Genomic DNA, 20,438 nt, shown 5'->3' with positions numbered 1-20,438 from the left:
CCTCCCCAATGATTTTTATTACCTTCCTCCCTCCCTTTTCTTTCGCCCTTTCTTCCGTCCTCTTGCCCTTCTTCGCCATCTTTCCTTTTTCATCTCCCTCTGCCATGCCCTTACGTCCTTTATCCCCATACCCATTTCATACCCCCCCTCCCCTCCCTGCGCTACCCAGGGCCCTGTCGTAACTGACGGCGATGATGATGAGATGCACACGCCACGGGGGAGGAAGCGAGGCGGACAGAAATATTGGAAGTAAATGACATATTTAAGATGGTGGTTGTGATGCGAGGTGCTTGGAGGCGCGAGAGGGGATGGGGAAGGGGGGGGGGTACGAAGCATGGCCCTTGAGGGGGAGAGGGGGTAGCGATGGGTCGGCAGGTTATAGGGTGATGTATGTGATGGGGTACATAAATAAGAGGTTGACTGGCCGATGCCTGATAAACCCGGAGGATTCGCTGGAATTACCTGCACCTTCTCTCTCTATAGCTATCGCCAACGCGCTCTCTATCTATTTTTCTATCTATCTGTTTACCTATGTATCTATCCTTCCCTCTCCCTAGCCTCAAGATACTTCTGTTTCTTTTTCTTATTTCCTTCCTTCCTCCCTTCTCCCTTTTTTCCTTTTTCCCTTCATTTTTTTCTCCCTTTTCTCCTTTTCCCTTCCTTTCTTCTCCCTTTTCTCATTTTCCCTTCCTTTCTTCTCCCTTGTCTCCCTTTCCCTTCCGTTCTTCTCCCTTTTCTCCCTTTCCCCTTCCTTTCTTCTCCCTTTTCTTTTTTTCCCTTCCTTTCTTCTCCCTTTTCTCCCGTTTCTCCTTTTTCCCTTCCTTTCTCCTTTTTCCCTTCCTTTCTCTTGCCCTCCTCTTCCTTCCCTTCTCTTGTCCTTCCCTCCTCTCGAGACAAAGGGTCTGCGCTCCGTACCTTCCTTGAAGGCAAGAGTTAATATTTCTGATGGTTTTTCCAGATAGCTGGTCGTCTAATGGATTTGAGCGCGGAGATGATTATTCATCTCGTCTGAAAAAGGTTTTGCAGTTGGGTGCAGGGAGTTGTAAATTGTAACACGTCATTGATTTATACAAGGCCAAGTAAGACACGTAAATACGAATACGGCCACCGTAATTCAGTAAAACCCGGTAGGCTATGTTAAGAAGGAGGAGGAAGGCACGTAACAGGTGTCTTCTAGAATGTATGATGTGTTTGGTTATACCGTGGTTGCAAGCATAGATATCGGACACCCAAGCAACATGTCTCTGGTCTCTGGGAGGTTTCCTTTCACCGAAAATAACGCAGCCTCTTCTCACGTATGTGGCGATGAATGTGCTACGCCGAGGACGCTTTCCTTCAAGGTGAAGTGGTAGCCTGCCTTCTATACCCCCGGGGTTACTACTCCCAGCGTCCTCGACGGCGAGAGAGGGACACCTTTGGATGCCTTAGAAACACACCTTCACTTCCCTTGACTTGTCGAACTAATGCTTGATCAACCTTTCGTCAACATTGCGGCACGAAAGAGTTGCATTGCTCCAGATAGCTTTGTTGTGGAGATAATGTCTCTATCGATGCAAGGGCAGTAGAGAAAATTGTTTTGGAATAAAGCCGTCGAGATACCAAGCGCGCGATATACCTCCCGCCGGCCTGGAGAATGATCTATTTGTCATAAAGGCGAAACAATGGCATAGTAATGGCGATACTGTGGTCCGAATTGATTACGATATTGTTCGCGATAAGGGCGAATCCAATGTGTGCTGCCTCGCCATCATTGCTTCGCCGACCTCCGCGACCTCGACACCAGATATAAATAACACAATTTTCCTGTCAGTCTGCTTGCGCCAACCATTCTCAGGGAAAAAGGGGCGAGTGCGTTCACATTTCCTCATGTTTGAATTGGTGTTCATCATGATTATTCATTCGCCGTACTTGTATATAGATTTCGATTAACATTAACCTTATTCAAGGATGATATTGTCTCTTGCCGGATTCGACGCTGCCTTGGCTGGGTCGTGCTCGCGGCCGCGCATCGTCACGCGAATCTCCCGTTTGCTCCTTCGTCTCGACCAAGCCCTTCGGTGTCGTATTGCTTTAGGAGGGAGGACGGCTCAGATTTGGGGGAAAAAAAGGATTTACATGGAAGATTTTGAATCTTGTTGCACGCGAGAATTCTTGAGGTTGTGCTGACCATAAACTTTATTATCAACATTGATTGTTTAAAGTTTTATTTTTCATTGCGCTTCTTTTTAACCGATTTTAAAATGATTTTTAAGGGAATGTCTCTCGAGGTTCAGAACGAACATAGGTGCATTAGAAAAAAGAAGCCAGGCCGGCTAATTACTCCCGTGTTTCGTCATCGGCGCCTCCCCTCCCTGGCCTTTACGAACTTCGCTTTCTCTCGTGTCTGTCCTTGTGTTACCACCCATCGGTCTCTGATTTAACCTCCATCGCCTCCATCCTCTTCGATTCCCTCCCCCATGTGCCAGCCTTGTCCTCTTTGCCCTCCCGATCGCCGCAGCCGCCGCCGCCGCCGGTACCCTGCTCAGGCCCAGAAGGCGATCGAGGGCGGGAGCAAAAACATGATGTCTGGGCTCGCCTTGCCTCGCCGCATCACGTTCGCCTGTGTTTATGCACAAGAGAAAATCATTTTTGTTACGGGACTGTGCGAAAGAAGGCATACGAGGTTCAGCGAACTGCTGGTCTTCGTGTGATTATCCAAAATATATTTGAGGATCTTTGTATGTTGCAAAAAGGAGATGTCGAACTCTTTGTCGTCGAGTTCCTGCAGAGGGATGATGGATGGTACCAGATTATAATGAACGATTTTTTTGTACTTCGCTCCTTGATGATGGTATTCCAGTACGTGTCTTTTGTAGCGTGTTAAGCAAACTATTTTTAGATGGTTCCTGGAAATGAATCGCACTAGATGAATGGACTAGGACTAAATTGTTTGTAAGAAATAGATTGTTTGTGGATCTTTTACACACACACACACACACACACACACACACACACACACACACACACACACACACACACACACACACACACACACACACACACACACACACACACACACACACACACACACACACACACTAAAAAGTTCGAGAGCTGACAGAGATCCGGAGCCAAAAGCCGCTAGTCACCGCAGGGACGTGGCCGGCGTCGTACGTTTTTCCTTTTGAGCCGAAGAGAAGAAAAAGGGTACGCTCGTGACGCGGGTCCTGGATGATAAAACCCTCCTCTTGCTCCTTCGTGTCCTTTGTGCTTTCCTCCTCCTGGTGTCGCTGTCCGATGTTCTGAATTTCCTTTGGCTGATAGATGAATTGATAGATAGATGACGACTAACGTGCCTAACCTGAAGGAGGTAGGAGAGCAAAGTTGTAGACGAATTTTTGAGGTTATCGTAGGTTCCTCGTTCTTTATATTATTTTGTATTCATATGATTCCTTATCATTTTCTCTTATTTTTTTTCTTCAATAGACACATGTGAAAATCAAGCTGTGAAAATATGTCCATATTTAAGTGTGTTAGGGGCGGGCACGGTGCAACTATTTTTTGGCGTTAAGTGTATGTATCATGACAACGAAAATATGCTATCGTTATTTAACTTCATTGAATCTTTATTTCTTATCATTATATTTGTTATAATTTCTTTTTATTTTTAGTATTCTTTTCTTGACAACCATCAAATAAGTGCGCGCTCACACGCACGCGCGCGCGCGCGCGCACACACACACACACACACACACACACACACACACACACACACACACACACACACACACACACACACACACACACGTAAGCCAATGCATATTTGCATGTATTGTTCCAACCGAGCATTCTTATATAAAGAGAACAGAGAGAATAGTCCGAGGAATGCCGGTCTTTCGAGTCCGAACTTGACTGCGAATAAATGGCGACTCAGGAAGGGTTTTGGCGGGTTGGATGCGACTTGGACGGAGAAGTTCTGCATTTCGAGTACTTTCTTTCTAACATTGTTTCAGAAGTTTGCGGGATATGTTATTGTCGACTCGTTATCGCATCGTTATTGTTATTATTACTATTATAGCTACTTCTATATTAACATGAAGCTTATGATTATAATGATGAAGATTATTATTATTATTATTGATCTCATTATTTTTATTGCTATTATTATCGTTATTTTTACCATTATTATTGTTATTTTTATTATTATTATCATTATCATTATTGTTATTGTTATTGTTATTTATTGTTATTATTAGTACTACCGTTATTATCAATGTTGTTTTTACCATTGCTATAATTATTTCTCAGATTTTTTTTATTTTTTTATTAGCTCTATGCCTGTTGTTATTATTAGTGTTAGTGTAAGTATTTTATTGATACTGCTATTATTGTCATTTTATTAGTAGTTGTATTTTTCTTATGATCAATAATGGCAACAAGTTAAAATAAAGTTTCTTTACAAAGTGCTTTCATAAGTATGATGACGAGTGAAATGCAGTTTACAATTTGCGTTTGTGACGGATTGAGAAATTTGTGTGTCACGCGCTCCATGGGTATTGTTTCCCGTTGCAATACGAGAACAATGAGGAGTCTGTACCACCACTATGACAGGAGCCGAGTTCCTTTCTGCAATGCAACACTTCTATTTTAGACTGTCATGCAACTTGACTTGCATAAGGAAAAGTGTGCATGAATAGGGTATATTTATCAAAATATAACTACTACTGTGTATGGTTGTATATAAACATATTAGGATATTACTTTTTTTTTAAAATATTGCTTGGTAGCAAATTACTTTTTTTCTTATTATTATATCTCGCATCCCAAGGAAAAAGCAACAAGTCACAGAACACGATCTTTGTCGCCTGTCGCTCTGAGGGAATAATGCGCGTGGTCTTTCGGTCCTGCAGGATATTACACGGACGCCACTAGTCCTGGAACCTATTACACGGAGATTGCGAGTCCTGGAATATAACAGGCATGAACTCAAGGTGCTGAGACATGTATCCTAAAAATCCACGTGCAGGATAGGATGATTAGTGAGTGCGGATGCTTGAGAACTGTGCATACGAATTTCTGAACGAGTGCTAATGGCCGTGGCTGTATTAGTAATGTCTTATGCCCTAAAAAAAACATGATTATTCAATATCCAAAATCGCGTTTGAAACAGAATAAGAGCTCCCACCCTGAACAAGATAGGCTTGAGAGGAGGGAGGGAGGGAGGGAGGGAGGAAGGTGCCGGGTCCAGGGGCACGACAGTAACCCTTTTAAATCCCGGCTCATACGGGATCAAATCACCGAACTGGTTTTTCGGGAAGTTGGCTGGGGGTTGTGACGTATGTGTAGCCGTACTGTGACGCCCATACCGTCATGTCTGCGTGACGGGATGGGGGAGTAGTCTTGCCTTTGTTGTTAGTTGTAGTTTTACCAGCTGATTTTTTTTTAAAGTGTTTCTGGTGTCGGTTTGATTGGTGTCTCTATTATTTTGATGTATGATATAATATTACCTCTGGTTCGAATTTGAGGTATCCGTCGGATGGCAAAGTGAGATAGATATCTGACAGATTGGATGAGCGAGACAGTGTGTGAGCCGCGCATTATGTTACGGTGGTGTGTTCCGGCAGGTGGGAACCCCTGCCTCCCGCCCACCTCCCATACATGGCGCTCCGCTACCGCCATTCACCTCGCGCGCGTTTAACTTTTAATTTTTAAACACCTTGAACCCTACGTTTACCATCACTGACTCTTTGATTTCAATTATAGAAGATATTTTGTGCGATGTTTGTGGTAATGATTACGGTGGAAGCACAAGTAGCAGGGGCTAGCATGTTACAGTGCGTGTGAGAGGTGTGTGTTTGTTTGTGTGTGAGTAAGTTGGTGCGGAGCGCGCTGGTGTTACGAGCAGTGTGGCTGCTGCCGGCGTGGTGAGCGGTCCTTGTGACGTTGGCTCGCTGTACGACGTCTCGGCGTGATATAAAGGAATATGTACGGCACTTCGAGCGATATATGTCGACTTTCTTGTTGCGATAGTGACTTCCGTATTAGGAAAATTTATTTGATCAGAAATATATGACGGGAAGACATTCAAGATATTGAAAATTTGACGTATTTCAGCTGTTGTTGCGGTCATGTTGCCAGAGGTTGTCGACTTGCAAAGCAGTGATTGAAAATGCTCAAGCAGAAACTCGCGTGTTGCAAGTGCAAGAACAGAGAAGTTCAAGTGACGTGTGGCGTAATGTGCTGTCAAGGCCTGTGGCATCACAAACATTCCGATCGTTGATGTGACATCTTCCCGTAGCGTAGATAGTAATTAAAAAATAGATAAAAAAAAAATAACACGTAAATTTGACATCAGGTGCAGAGATTATGTGAACCTAACATTTTTTAGGGCGGGAGGATGGATAGGGGGCGTGTGTGCAGTGACGTGAAACTGAAAAATGATATAGGTAGTTCGTAAGTGCTCACGGATATGGAGGTGGGAGGAACCTGAGGCATTTGATCCTGTCCTTTCGTTTCTCTTTTGTTGTCATGTCAAGCCGCGTTAATTATCCTTGTCGCCGGAAGAGGTAGACACTTTTGAGTTTCTCTCCAATAACGGACGTTCCCCTGGGGCACATAATTACGTCTTGTGTATAATTTATGCATTCAATTTTATTTTTCAAGTAAGCTACTATTTATAAGGGCGTTTATAGAGCACCTCTTGATTTCGAAGGTTTGGAATATTTCATTTCAAAGAAGACAGTGAAGATATTCCAAGCATGGAGCACGCATCCGACCGCCTGCCGTTTTTGCAATTTCAATAGTGTGACAAGTGTCATCAAAACAACATTTGAGGTTACCCCCACGCTTAACAATGGTTACCCTTTGAACTCTCCCTTCATTGGATTATGTTTTTGTCTTTTGCTCAGAATTTAGTGTCCCATTTTGCAAAGTGCAATATTGCATTCAGTTAATTACAATGGAAGTTTTTAAACACTTAAGACATTTTTTCTCCATTCTTGTTACTTTTGATTTTTTTTTAAATTCTTTTCATGATCAATGGAACTACACTCCTGTTTTGTCATATTGTTGAGGACAGGTTAACAATTCTTTGAAATATAAATATACTATTCGGACACGTTGCATTCAGCCAGTCATCACCAATCTCTCATGTGGGTCATCCCCTCGAGTGAAAATGAGTATAGAACACGTTCAAGAAGTGGAAAAAGTAACAATAAAACACAAGTGATAGCCTAGCTTTACAGATCTCCCATTAAAAGTATTCCGCTTAACTTTTCATGATTGACATTATTTCAACAATCGCACCAAGGCATTAAGAGCATCAAGGATAGAAATAGATATTTAAAAAAAGTGACACCACGAGCTCGAAATGCAAGAGGTGACCCGCCAAGGGAGTCTAGCGGCGCGGCTCGACTGCGTGGAACACTATCTGAACTGCGTTGAAATCGTACCTCTCGCTCCCTCCTCACGGCCGTGCCCACCTGGCTGGCTCAGGGCGTTTTGAAGTCATTGTGTAGTCATTTGCTCATTGGTATTAGTTTTGTTGCTGTTGGGGTTGTTGTTATTTTTGTTATTTTCATTGTTAATATTATTTTTGTTTTTGACATTATTGTTTTTGCTTATGTTGTTTTCACTATTTTTCCCTTTTCTTTTTGTTCCCTGTTCCCCTTTTTTCCAGCTGATGATATTGATTAAGGCTTCTATGCCTCGATTTTCCTTAGTTTATTTGCGAGCTTACCCCAGCTGGTTTTCCAACTTTTGAACTGTTTATTTTTCTCTTATAAAAGTGAATCTAGTTTTCTGCCAATGACTAGCAGGGTGGTAACTGTGGCACGGGGGTTAGGAAGGATGAGAAGGGAAGGAACAACTTGTTTTTTTATTGTTATACTTTTTGTTCTGTCATTACTTTTATGTAGACGGCGTGGGCATAGGGATAGTTTATGTAAATTGCTTCTATAATGTACATCATTATAAATTCGTATATGTTTTTTTATGGTATTATGTACGTGTGGTAGTTTGTATTTATATACGGGGATAAGTGTGTGTGTGTGTGTGTGTGTGTGTGTGTGTGTGTGTGTGTGTGTGTGTATCCGCACGATTGAAGGAGTATGATAGTATCTGTATTGTGTAACGTGTTTTCGTTCCCTTTCATGAGTCGTTCTACTCGTGTATTCTTGTTCAGGTAACAATCAGTAATGTAACTTTATACCCCTCTATGAACTGCAGTATTGAATCTTGCTGCACAATGTAAGTAAACAAAGCTTTTATAAGATATGCTTTTTAAAGTATTTTGAAGCATTTCTATGTAAATTTAACTGTGGTTCTATTTAGTAAAGGAAGTTTTTGCATGTGCGAATAAGAGTTTATGGGTGCACTTGGCTGCGTGTTAATGATTAGTAGGGTTTGGACGCATATGATCTGTGTGTGATTTACCAATACCTATCTTTATATTTATTCGTGTTTGCATATAGAATATTTGTGTGCGTAGACCGTCCGTTTTACCGGGGCTGTTTTGCAAAGTCTGAGCTCTACGAAGATGAACTGCGGCGATATGCGCGGCCCTCGGCGGCTGTAAGGACAGCGGAAACCGTTACAAACCTAGGACCCTCCTCCCCCTCCCCCTCCCCCTCCCTCCGTAACCCGTCTCTCTCTCCCTCCCCCATCCTTACCTCCCTTGCACATAACATATCTGGGCATACTAGGCATTAAATGTGAAGATTGGTGAAAGGATGTGTTTAATGTGCGGGGAACTGGGAGTGAAGGTTCCCATTATTTTTGTGTTATGACTCCTGTGTGCTTGCGATGTGTTTCATTGTTTCATCCTGTGGTTTGCAATGTTCCTCCCTCCCCTGCTCTTGCTCCCCCTCCTCCTCCTCCTCCTACTCTTCCTTTCCTCTCTTCCTCCCCTTCCGCCTTCCCTCTCCTCCTCCCCGTACCCCTTCCTCTTGTACCTCCTCTCCTTCCTCCTATTTCTCCCTAGCCCCCCCCCCTCCATACACACCTGCAGCTTATCAAGTTTTTTATTCGTTTGTTAATGGTTTTTTTTCTGTCAAAGGTATGACACGATTAAAATCGGTGTAGTGTAACAGGGATGTCACTAACGATTTGATGTCATCTGTGGTGAGCAGTGTGATGACTAATTCATTGTGGTGAGATTAGACATATTTGTTCGACAAAAAACGAATATCTTTACTAATAAACTCATCCTAAGAATCTGAGAATCTTAAACTATTCAGACCTGAAGGATTATTTATAAAAGATTCCATTCTGTGAGTACATCGGGATGGGCATAGTAAGGGCAAGGTGTATATATGATGTATGGTGTATAGGAGTGGCATTGGGTATGACCAAGAGGGATATGACGTAATCCAAGGGTTAGCTGGGAGTGCGGGGGTGGATGGGTAGGGAGGGGGGAAGCAGTAGGGTCTCCCAAATATTCGCGTGGCGGGCCAACCCTCCGAGTCTCTCACCCTCCATGACCCTCCGAGTGATGTGGGGATAGTGGAGGGAGGAACATATTGTTTTTTTTTTCTTCTTCTTCTTTCTTTCTTTCTCTCTCTCTCTCTCTCTCTCTCTCTCTCTCTCTCTCTCTCTCTCTCTCTCTCTCTCTCTCTCTCTCTCTCTCTCTCTCTCTCTCTCTCTCTCTCTCTCTCTCTCTCTCTCTCTCTCTCTCTCTCTCTCGTCTCTCTCCCCACCCCCTCTCTCTCTCTCTCTCTCTCTCTCTCTCTCTCTCTCTCTCTCTCTCTCTCTCTCTCTCTCCTCTCTCCTCTCTCTCTTTCTCTCTCCTCTCTCTCTCTCTATCTCTCTCTCTCTTTCTCTCTCCTCTCCTCTCTCCTCTCTCTCTCTCTCCTCCCTCCTCTCTCTCTCTCTCTCTCTCTCTCTCTCTCTCTCCCCCCCTCTCTCTCTCTCTCTCTCTCTCTCTCTCTCTCTCTCTCTCTCTCTCTCTCTCTCTCTCTCTCTCTTCCTCTCTTCTCTCTCTTCTCTCTCTGTAACATCTGATATTTGGATAGTGAGGATTCTCTCTGGAATCTGATATTTGATTGTTACAATCTGAAAGCTGTAACGTGTAACAGTAAACGTATGAAAAAAAATGCTTGGCGAATGACGATTCGATTGAAATAGAGAGAGAGAGAGAGAGGAAAAGAGAGGAGAGAGAAGAGAGGAGAGAGAGAAGGAGAGAGAGAGAGAGAGAGAAGAAGAGAAGAGAGGAGAGAGAGAGAGAGAGAGAGAGAGGAGAGAGAGAGGAGAGAGAGAGAGAGAGAGAGAGAAGAGAGATTTAGAAGTTTAAGAGATACAGATACAGTGTATATAGAGAAGAAATAAGAGGGAAGAAAAAAGGAGAGAGAGAGAGAGAGAGAGGAGAGAGAGAAAAAGAGAGGAGAGAGAGAGAGAGAGAGAGAGAGAGAGAGAGAGAGAGAGAGAGAGAGAGAGAGAGAGAGAGAGAGAGAGATAGAGAGAGTGTGTAAAGAAAGAGAGAGAATAAGAGATAGATAGATGTGAAGAGAGAGAGAGAGAGAGAGAGAGAGAGAGAGAGAGAGAGAGAGAGAGAGAGAGAGAGAGAGAAGAGGGAGAGAGAGGTGAAGAAGAGAGAGAGGAAGAGAGAGAAGAGAGAGAGATAGAAGAGAGAGAGAGGAGAGAGAGAGGAGAGGAGAAGAGAGAGAGAGAGAGGAGAGAGAGAGAAGAAAGAGAAGAGAGAGAGAAAGAATGGAGAGTAAAGATATGGGGCGACGGGATCGCATACAAGAATACGCTACAGAGGAAGGAGGAGAGAGGGAGGGAGGGAGGAGGGGGGGTCAGAGAGAGGAGCGAAGGAGAGGGGCGGGTCGCGAGGTCCAATGACAGTTAAAGGTTATCGGTATGTGTTTCGGCCGCAACTCGCGCTATCCTGTGCTAGGTTAATGGTTGGCGATTTAAGGCAACTCGGCACGACATTCCCCAAAGTGTAAAGTGTCTCCCCTCCTGCCCCTACCCTCTAGTCCCTCCGACGTCTCTCTATTCCTTCATGTCTTAATCAAATTTTAGCTCCCCTCCACTCCCAGATTTTATCTTGGAGTGGCCTTATTGACAGGTTGTTATAGGTAAAAATTCGAATATTTGACATAGTGAAACATTAATCTATATTCATATCACTCGATTATAATGACCGTGATGTTGGTAATAGTCATATTTACGTTTATATATTACTATATGGTTGCTAATGCAACGGTTTGGATAAATGTCGAAAGGTAAGATAGGGAGAAATATCCTGAGCAAAACTTATTTTCTGCAAATTATCTCCTTTTATTCGTCATTTTTTTTCTTTAATTAATGCTTTGGAGGACGAAATAACTATAGTTGTAAATCATGTGTATGATGAACGTATGACCTTCGGTTCAATAATGTTTTCGTAATATACATTTCTGATGAGAGCTCTGTTCACCAGCCACCTTTGTACCATCATCAGTCTATGCTTTGAACCTCGCTCACATTGACAATTTAACTGCAAACAGCGGCAGTAATACACGGAGTTCATTAAGGTGTTGAATTAAGCTGCTTATGTGCTAGTTCTCTCGGACGAGTCTTAGAAGGGAAGGCACGCAGGACTGGTTTGCAATCAGTAAGATTATTGATGAGAACGATCAGGTTTCGGCCCCGCTGATTCTGACTTTTCCTCGGTCCCGGGAGGCGGCGAAATCAAGCTTTTTCCAGGGAGAGGCTTGTTGCTGGAATAAGGGGGGTCGGGAGGTGCATTTTCTGGCAGAGCTTCACGTTTTCGTTAGATGAAGGGGAGATGGAGTGAAAGTTCTGCAGTATTTTACGTTCCGGCTCAAAAACATCACGAGAGTTCATAGGAAACGTTCTGATTTTTTAGGCCTACTGAGCGTTAATGGTTCTCTAATCCTCTGGGGAAAAAGTAAATATATAAAATTTAAAAACAGTATGATATCCCTTTACAATTTGCCAGGGAGTCCCCACCCCTTCCTCCCTGCGACTCGCCATTAGCATGGCAATGATCTATGGCATAATAAAAGGCGCAAGGATTACAAGGAAGTGTGTCCAGCGCACCAAAAGTGGTCAAGAAACGATCCGTGGGTCGGTAAAAGGTACACAAATAATGCGGGAGGTGTTGCTTACATAATATGATGGAGGGGGACGGAGCGAGCACCGACACCTCCGCACTACCATATGCAGGAGGCTCGCGGCCCCGCACGCAAGCCGCCGCGGGCCCCCTCGCGCCTTGTTTGGGGGCCCTCTGCACACTGCACCCGGGTGATCAATGTGCAGGAAGTGTCCATGCGGCCTACTGATCCTTCTGGGAACCTCCCTCCTCCATGCTCCTCCTAGTTTTCCTCATCCTCATCTTCCTTTTTCCCTTATCCTCATCCTACATCATCCTACTTTTCCTTTTCCTCATCCTTCTCCTTTTTTCCTCCTCCCCCCTCCTCTTCCTACTCCTACTCCTATTCCTACATCCTCTCCCGCTCTCCTCTTCCTTTCTCCTTTCTCTTTTCTTATCATTTCTTTGTTTTTTTACATTCCTCTCTCGGCCCCAATTTCTTTCAGCTTATCGTTTGTTTTATCTATGTGTCTCTTCCCATCTCTTCATCTTTTCTGCCCTCCCTTTACCTGTGACCCCTCGGGTAACTTCATTTCGATATCTTTACTTGCTTCTTTACTTCTTTACTTTACGATATCTGTACTTCCTCTTATATGAAAATTAAAAGATGTAACGCCGTGCGTTATAGACCGAGTGGATAAAAAGCGACTTCTGCATGTATACTGTACATTGAGTCGGAGAAATCGACTTCTTCGTGTATTGTAGTGTTTGGGGGGTGGGGCGGCTTACACATGTACATTGTACACCGAGTGAGATAAAAAAAAATCTTCCTACACATGTGCATTGTACACCGTGTGGCCGTTTTTGCATGACACGACGAGACGAGCGAGAGTGGGCATCGGGAAACAAGGTGTGGCGAATTTGCCAACGTGCCCAGTCATTCTTCAAGATGGGAGGGATTACGACACCGTTTTTCGTTGTATTTCTTATAAGTTACAGAGAATTCGTAGGTCTTTTCGGCCAGTTGGTATTTGCTCGTCCGTCGGATGAACGAAAGACCAAATGAAAGAACGTGTAGTAGTGAAAAAGGTATACATGTATTTTAATGTGCGTACATGCATTTGTAGATTGGTGTGTTTAGATACATATGTATGTTTGTCAGCGTACATGAGAGTAGGATGAGTCGTGTGTGTGACGTCACAGCAACCCCCTCCTGTGCGTCACGAGTGCGTGGGCGTGGGCGCGCAAGCAGCTGCCGTCTCGTGCGTCTTGCCATGGTGGCGGGAACCAGTCTGGCTCGACCTGTCGGTCAGGTGTGCAGTCAATACTGCCCGTGATAAACATCTCTGCCTGGTTTATCTGTGTTGAGGTGTCGCTACCGTTGGTCGCCTGCGTGGCGTTGCGGTTGTTAGTGTGTGTGTGTGTGTGTGTGTGTGTGTGTGTGTGTGTGTGTGTGTGTGTGTGTGTGTGTGCGTGCGCGCTTGCGCGTGTGTGCATATATGTGGATGTTTATATATAATGGGACGATTACACGGGAAGGTAAATAAAATGTCAAAAGGAGAGGAAAAATTATCTTTGATCGTGTTAATGTTATTGGCTATAACTAAATATCCTCATAAATTACGCTCATAGTCTCTTTGCGGTGTAGTGTGAACAGGCATTTTGACGGCGTGATCGGTAACAGTATCATCTCAGGGAAGAGTCTAAACGCTTGCATAATGAATCAATCACCATGTGGACGAAATCCCGCGACAAAAATGCGCCCTAAATCACCATGAGTTTGAATGTATTTCTGTGGGGTGAAGCTGGTCTTCTTTGCTTGTGTATAAATGTTAGAAGGGTTCATTTGATATAGGAAATATTATACAAATAGACAATTATTTTATCAATGGAATACTAATTCTTTAAAAAAAAAAAAGGTGATCGCTTATATTATACGGAGGTCAGATTCACGACGTCCAGATTGTGTGTAATTTTTTCTGGAGATGAGAGACAGGCGTTATATTGCACAAGCAACACGACGAGAAACGTTGCACCGGAAGAGGAGAGTTGATACGCAATGTTCCGACGATTGTGAAAATGTCGGTTGTAAAAGTGACGGCGGCAAAACGTGTTATTAATGTGTTGTGTTATGTTCAGCAGTAAAAACACGATTGGTACGATCTGCATCCGCTCCAGAGACAAGTGAAACTAGTGTGATACACTGGCTTGGCCAAGGGTGCCAGGGGAGGGCCAGGCACCCGCCCGAGGAACGCCCTCACCCTTAGAGCCCCGCTGCAGGAAATGAGTGCTAAGTGATGGACGTTAACGGTGGTTGTGCCGAAAGGGTGGCAAAACAGATGGTTGACGAGCGACCAGCTGTCCGAGGATGACCTCTTGATTAACCTGCAATGAACCCCATGCACGAGTCGAGCTTCATCATGTTGTCCCTGTTGAACATATCCCTTGGTAGGTCACCGTGGTAGAAGGTCGAGTAGGCCTATCTCGGTACTTCTCGCGGGGGTCGAGGTTCTTAAGATAGGCTTTGTCTTTCAGTCATTTTCTGGTTGTAACATTTTAGGGCATTTGACTTTTTTCCGAGATTCACAGGAATAAATGTCATTATAGGTATCACTGATGTTTTAGAAGAAAAAACTTGATTAGTTAGATTATAGATAGTTATAGTTACAGTTATAGTCTTTTGTTTTGTATTAAAAATGTTTGACTCTTAGCTTTCGATTCCCACATGGTGGATACAGTCGATTTTCTTTCCGATTTTTTAGGATCCTTTAGGGGCAGCAACTAGAATCTTCCGTAATCTTACGTTTGGTATTTTTGTCCTCCCCAAAATGTAGACGGAGAGCTAGCGAAGAAACCCGGTGATCCTAAAACGTCATCATCATCACCCATCACCGAGACCAGCACCCCCTCATTCCCCCAACCTGCGGCCACCACCACACCCACAGGTGGCCACGCCCTCCGCCCAAAACGCCCAACCTTCTTGCCAATCAAGAACCATGCTCGTCCCGCTCTCTCGTCCAATGAGAAGCAGTCCCCGAGCCGTGCTGGCAAGGGATTGGAGGAGAGAACGCATGAGTCCCTCTCTCTTTATGCGAGCACCAATCAGAAAGCACATCCTTCCTCGGCACTCAACAGCCTGCCCAATAGCATGTACCAGTTTCCAGCAGGTGCGAGGTTGCCCACTTTAGTCCTTTCCTGGTCATAGTATTATATTTTTCTTCATTACTGCATGACCTAGAATTTGCACCCCTTCTTTGCTGTTTTATGCTATTTGCTTTTGGTTTAAGGACTTCGAAGCTATTAGTAAAAAATAATATCTGCTAAAAGCCAAGATAATGCCATAATGTTACTAATATTGGTAATTTCTCCTTGATGCTGAGTACAGGTAATTGCTGTTTTTTTCCCAGCATATCTGGTAGTTAATGCAAAGTATGGTCATTGATATGAAAGCTGATGCTGTGCAATTTTCATCACATTAGATCTTTTGATTACGAAGCTTATCACAAGAAGATATCTTGCATTTTTTAAGGAACACCATGCATAGTGTTGCTAAACAGTGAAGAGTAGTAATAATATCTGAATGTTTAATCCTCCTTGATGTTCTTTCATTAGAAAGATAATCTGTCCTTTTATGCGCGTCAGATACTGTGTGTCCGCACATTTCTAGGCTGTACATAAAGGCTAATGCACACTGTCCTTTCGTAATGGACCTAAAACTCATTAAACCTTTACCGATCCAACAGTGGCTGCCTCATCGTCGCAGGCACATACCCCGGGCGCGGGCGGGGGCGCGGGCGTGCCTGGGGGTGCAGTGGTGACCTCGGCATCAACGCCCACCGTGGCCACCACCAGTGCCCCCACCACCACCACGACCGCCTCCGCCGCCGCCACCGAAGCTTCCTCCGCCACGACGGTCGCCCGCAGAAACAAGGCGGTTTATGGTGAGTACAGTTTTCTTTGTATTTGGTTCTGTTGCAGAAGTTTGTCAGGTTCTGTGTTTGGATGTGGGTACGTCGTATGGTGATTAGAGGAGTGACATGACCGTTTAAATGGATCGTTTCACCGTCAGTATTTTACTGTTATTTTTAGGGTTGTTCTTGGCTACATAATCGTTACTTTACCCGCTGTTATTACCATCGCTTTATAATCATCAAAAATACAAGAACATATAACGTCTAGAAAGAAAATAAAAGCATACTTCAAATTATACTAGATTAGATTATCATTACACGTGGGGTAGGTAGTAATTCCAAAAGAGCCATAATTGATGTTGATAAACCCGCAAAATGCATCGGACAGGGACATTAAAGCACGCGCGTGCAAATACATGCACACACAGATGCACGTGTGCGCGCGCAGGCACGCGAAAAAAAAAACTTCCTAAGCCAAATAGATTACAAAGACCGAATGGGTGTAAATTTGATTTTTAAAAAAGTGGTTACAGCTATATGGAGTCCAGTGCTGTGCCTTGCAGAGTTGCAAGCACGAGAATCTCGCGACCACACCTCAGGCCAGGTAAATGGATTGCACGGTCCTGTGACGCTAACAGGTTCCGGTATCTTGCAATGTGGCCGGAGCGCTGGGCAATCGACGAGAGCCAGCGAGTTTAGAGCAGGATCTTGAGTGCTCATTAAGAACTTGATCGCGCCCGCTCAAATGCCTGGCAGGGCAAGGGCTCAAACACAGACACGTCTCTCAAGGGGTTTGGAGAAGGGGACTTCACAAACGGCTGTTGACTTTTCTTTCTTTCTTTTTTCGCTTTTAATTCTGGTCTCTTTCCTAGCTTTTCCTTGAGTATTTTTTTTATGTTTATTTGTCCTTTCCTTATTTATTTTTCATTTTTCACTTTTTTTTTCTTTTCCCTTTTCTTTCTTCCCGCTCCTCCCCATCTTTATCCTTACCTTCCTTTTTTGTCTAATTTATTTTGTCTTAGCAATTATCTTCGCCTCGCATTATACCTTTACCTTTATCTTTATCGTTTTGATATCTTTACATATACTTTTTGAAAATTTTACCTTATCATTACCTCATATATATATATATATATATATATATATATATATATATATATATATATATATATATATATATATATATATATATACATATACATACATACATACATACACACACACACACACACACACACACACACACACACACACACACACACACACACACACACACACACACACACACACACACACACACACACACACTAATTTCTTTTGTTTCTCATTTATCCTTTCATTATTTTTTTTTATGTCTTATTTATATATTTATTTCCCTTCGACTGATTTATTTCTCTGTGTGAATGATGTTCGCGGTAATCCGCGTGAGCGTTCTCGAGTTATGGGTTACGCCTCGCACCTAAATGCCGGGGAAACACCGCCGTATTTATTCAGCTGCGTCAAGTAGAAGGGAAAAGGGGGGAAGGAAAGGAGAGGGAATGGAAAGGTCTTTGGGAACGCCTAGAAGTCTAGGGCAAGTTCATGTTTTTTTTTCTTCTTCTTTTTTCTTTTTCTAAATAAATCGTCGTGCCATTTTTCGATATCTTTAAAATCCAGTGGAATCAGGTGCTAAGTAGCGATCGGCGTGATTTCGGTAGCTAGGGAACCTGGAGGTGTGGGGTAGGGGTGGGAGGCAGGAGTTCAGGAGGACGTCTGCGGGATGGAGACAGGGTGGGGTAGGGTCCTAGCGGCAGATTGACAGATCCAGAAGGACACTTAACCCGGATCTGGGAAAGTATTTGTTCGCTTCGAAGAGTCGCAGAGGTTTTGTTACCGAGAAGTGATGAGTCTTAGTAATGCCCCAAGGTAGAGATAGGAAGTGATTTCGTTACTGCTTTATAGTAAATCCCCCGCCACCCCTGACACTGTTAAGTTATCTTTATGTTACCCTTTCATTTTAGATCATGTTGTTCATTGTACTAACCCGTTAATACAAGTCATAATCCTGTACAGCAGCTTTTATTGAATTCACTCTAAGGACCCCCAGTGCACTTTCACCTGATGGTTGTATGTACACTGGGCAGCTGTGGCCAGGGAGGGCACACACAACGCACACCGAATCAGGAAGATTGATTGTCTTAAAACGTCAGTAGTTGATGAGCAAATAGAAAAGGCCCTCAGTACAATGCATTAAGAGTGGGAAAAACATTACATTTCGAAGGTGAAAAGGAAGGAGCCGTCGGGAGAAAGGTATGTTAGAGATAAGACCTCCAAAGTTTTGTATGCAGTTGTTATGGTGGAAATAAGGCGACATGTTAGGTGCAAGTAAAAGTTAGGGCGGCGAATGTACGCGGTCACTGTAATACAGGGTCTGCGCTTTTAATAGACCGGCGTGTTATTTCGATACAAGGCAATGAAAGTTCAAATATTAAGAAGATACAATGACATGTGCGTGATGGCACAGCAAGCATATGGGGATAAAGAGAGGAAGGGAAGAAAAAGTGTGTATGTGCGCTTGTCGAGATTATCTCTAGCTCTCCGGGGGACGAGGAAAGACAAAACGTGAGAAACAGAAGCACAGGATGAGAAGGACCTCTGGCGGTCGAGTGAAGACGGCTGTGGCGGTGCTTCCGTAGGATGTCGCACCGGAATCCTGGCGTGAGGTTCCCGCGTGGCCAGCTTTTTGCTCGAGGCTGAACTGGTCTCACGTCTTGTTGTTCTGCTGGTGACTAAGACACTTCTCGTTTATCTGTCTGTATGTGTCTGTCGAGTCTTGTTTGTTTGAGTTGTCTGACTGCGGCGCTCCGGGGAAAAAATGCAGGCGACCGGGCTTATTTGTAATACTACCGAGGAAACCTTTCGTGAATGGAGGTTGTGGTAACTGTAAAGTTTAGACGCACGGTGAACGATGTCGTTGCTCTCCATTGAGGTCCGTGACTACAGGAATTTTAATCATCGTTTCTGTCTTTATATATAACCAATAGCTCTTTATTTTTATGGGCTATGCGAGACTAACATTGCAGTTCATAACAGGTAGTCTAGCGTGTTCTTCGTGACAGTAGTGAATATTGGTATTTTGTATATGAATGAATAGAATGTGGAACTATCAAGGGAAAACCATTGTCATCAGCGGGCATCTGTGAACAGAGATTCCATGAGTGACATTGGGAGCTGTAATGTGCGATGAAGGCAAGGTTGTGAAAAAAAAGTAAGGACGCTACCCGAAGGACATCATAACACTTAATGGTTTTGAAGAAAAGAAACACCATATCCCGCGCGGTGTTAAGAAACACGTTAATCCACACGGTGTAAAGGGATACCATAATCCTTATGTTGTGAAGCGACACACCATAACCTTCGTGGTACAAAGAGACACTATAACCTAAAGTAGGAAGGAACACCATATTCTTCATAGTGTGAACCGACACCATTAGCTTCATGGCGTGAAGGAGCGCCAAAACTCATGGTGCGAAGGGATACCACCTGAGGGTCGCCGTGAGTTGCCCGGCCTGCTAGGCGTGTTGGGCACAGCAGAGTTCCCACCTCTCACGCTCGACCTGCACTACCACCCGCCTGGTCCGACCTGCGACTTACCCCGGTTCGGCATGGATTGGGGTTAAGGGGAGGCGGCGGAGGGGGATAAGCGCCGGCGAAAGGATTTCCGAGATAAGACCAGGAGCGTCGGACGTCGGTGGGGTGGAGTGGTATGCGGCCGGGAGGCGGAGAGACCAAGGAATTGACAGGTGCGAGTGGCCGAGACGTGTCAGTTACCCCGGAGAGTCGTCGCCTTTTCAGATATTTCTCTCGCACGGACTGTGCTGTTTTTATCTCTTTATGTCTTTTCTGTCGCTGTTTGTTTAGATAGAAGACTGGAAAAGGATATTGCAACAAAGGGAAGGGAAGAATACGGTTGACGCTTCTTTTCGCAATGCAGTCAGAAATTTATATGCACGCGCGCGCGCACGCACACACCGCATACACCATACACACACACACACACACACACACACACACACACACACACACACACACACACACACACACACACACACACACACACACACACACACACACACACACACTCAGAGAGAAAGGGTGAGTGTGATGGACAGAGTGTGTGTGTGAGTGAGGGGGGGTAGGGAGAGAGAGAGAGAGAGAGAGAGAGAGAGAGAGAGAGAGAGAGAGAGAGAGAGAGAGAGAGAGAGAGAGAGAGAGAGAGAGAGAGAGAGAGAGAGAGAGACACACACACACACACACACACACACACACACACACACACACACACACACACACACACACACACACACACACACACACACACACACACACACACTCAGAGAGAAAGGGTGAGTGTGATGGACAGAGTGTGTGAGTGAGTGAGGGGGGTAGGGAGAGAGAGAGAGAGAGAGAGAGAGAGAGAGAGAGAGAGAGAGAGAGAGAGAGAGAGAGAGAGAGAGAGAGAGAGAGAGAGA

General features: G+C 44.3%; 1 protein-coding gene across 1 annotated transcript in view; it reads left to right on the top strand.

Moving 5' to 3' along the window:
* Positions 1-20,438, top strand: part of RhoGAP19D (Rho GTPase activating protein at 19D) — a 242,181-nt gene that overhangs the window by 134,578 nt on the left and 87,165 nt on the right. The window contains exons 9-10 of the mRNA XM_086553042.1: positions 14,851-15,183; positions 15,760-15,957. Of these exons, the coding sequence (XP_086409168.1) occupies positions 14,851-15,183; positions 15,760-15,957 (531 nt within the window). The remainder of the gene's footprint in view (positions 1-14,850; positions 15,184-15,759; positions 15,958-20,438) is intronic.

Source organism: Penaeus japonicus, unplaced genomic scaffold (genome assembly GCF_977035675.1).
Source record: "Penaeus japonicus unplaced genomic scaffold, GWHDUDI00000001_assembly GWHDUDI00000027, whole genome shotgun sequence".
Classification (NCBI taxonomy): domain Eukaryota; kingdom Metazoa; phylum Arthropoda; class Malacostraca; order Decapoda; family Penaeidae; genus Penaeus; species Penaeus japonicus.
The sequence above is the reverse complement of the archived record's forward strand: the minus strand, read 5'-3'. Positions and strand labels throughout refer to the sequence as shown.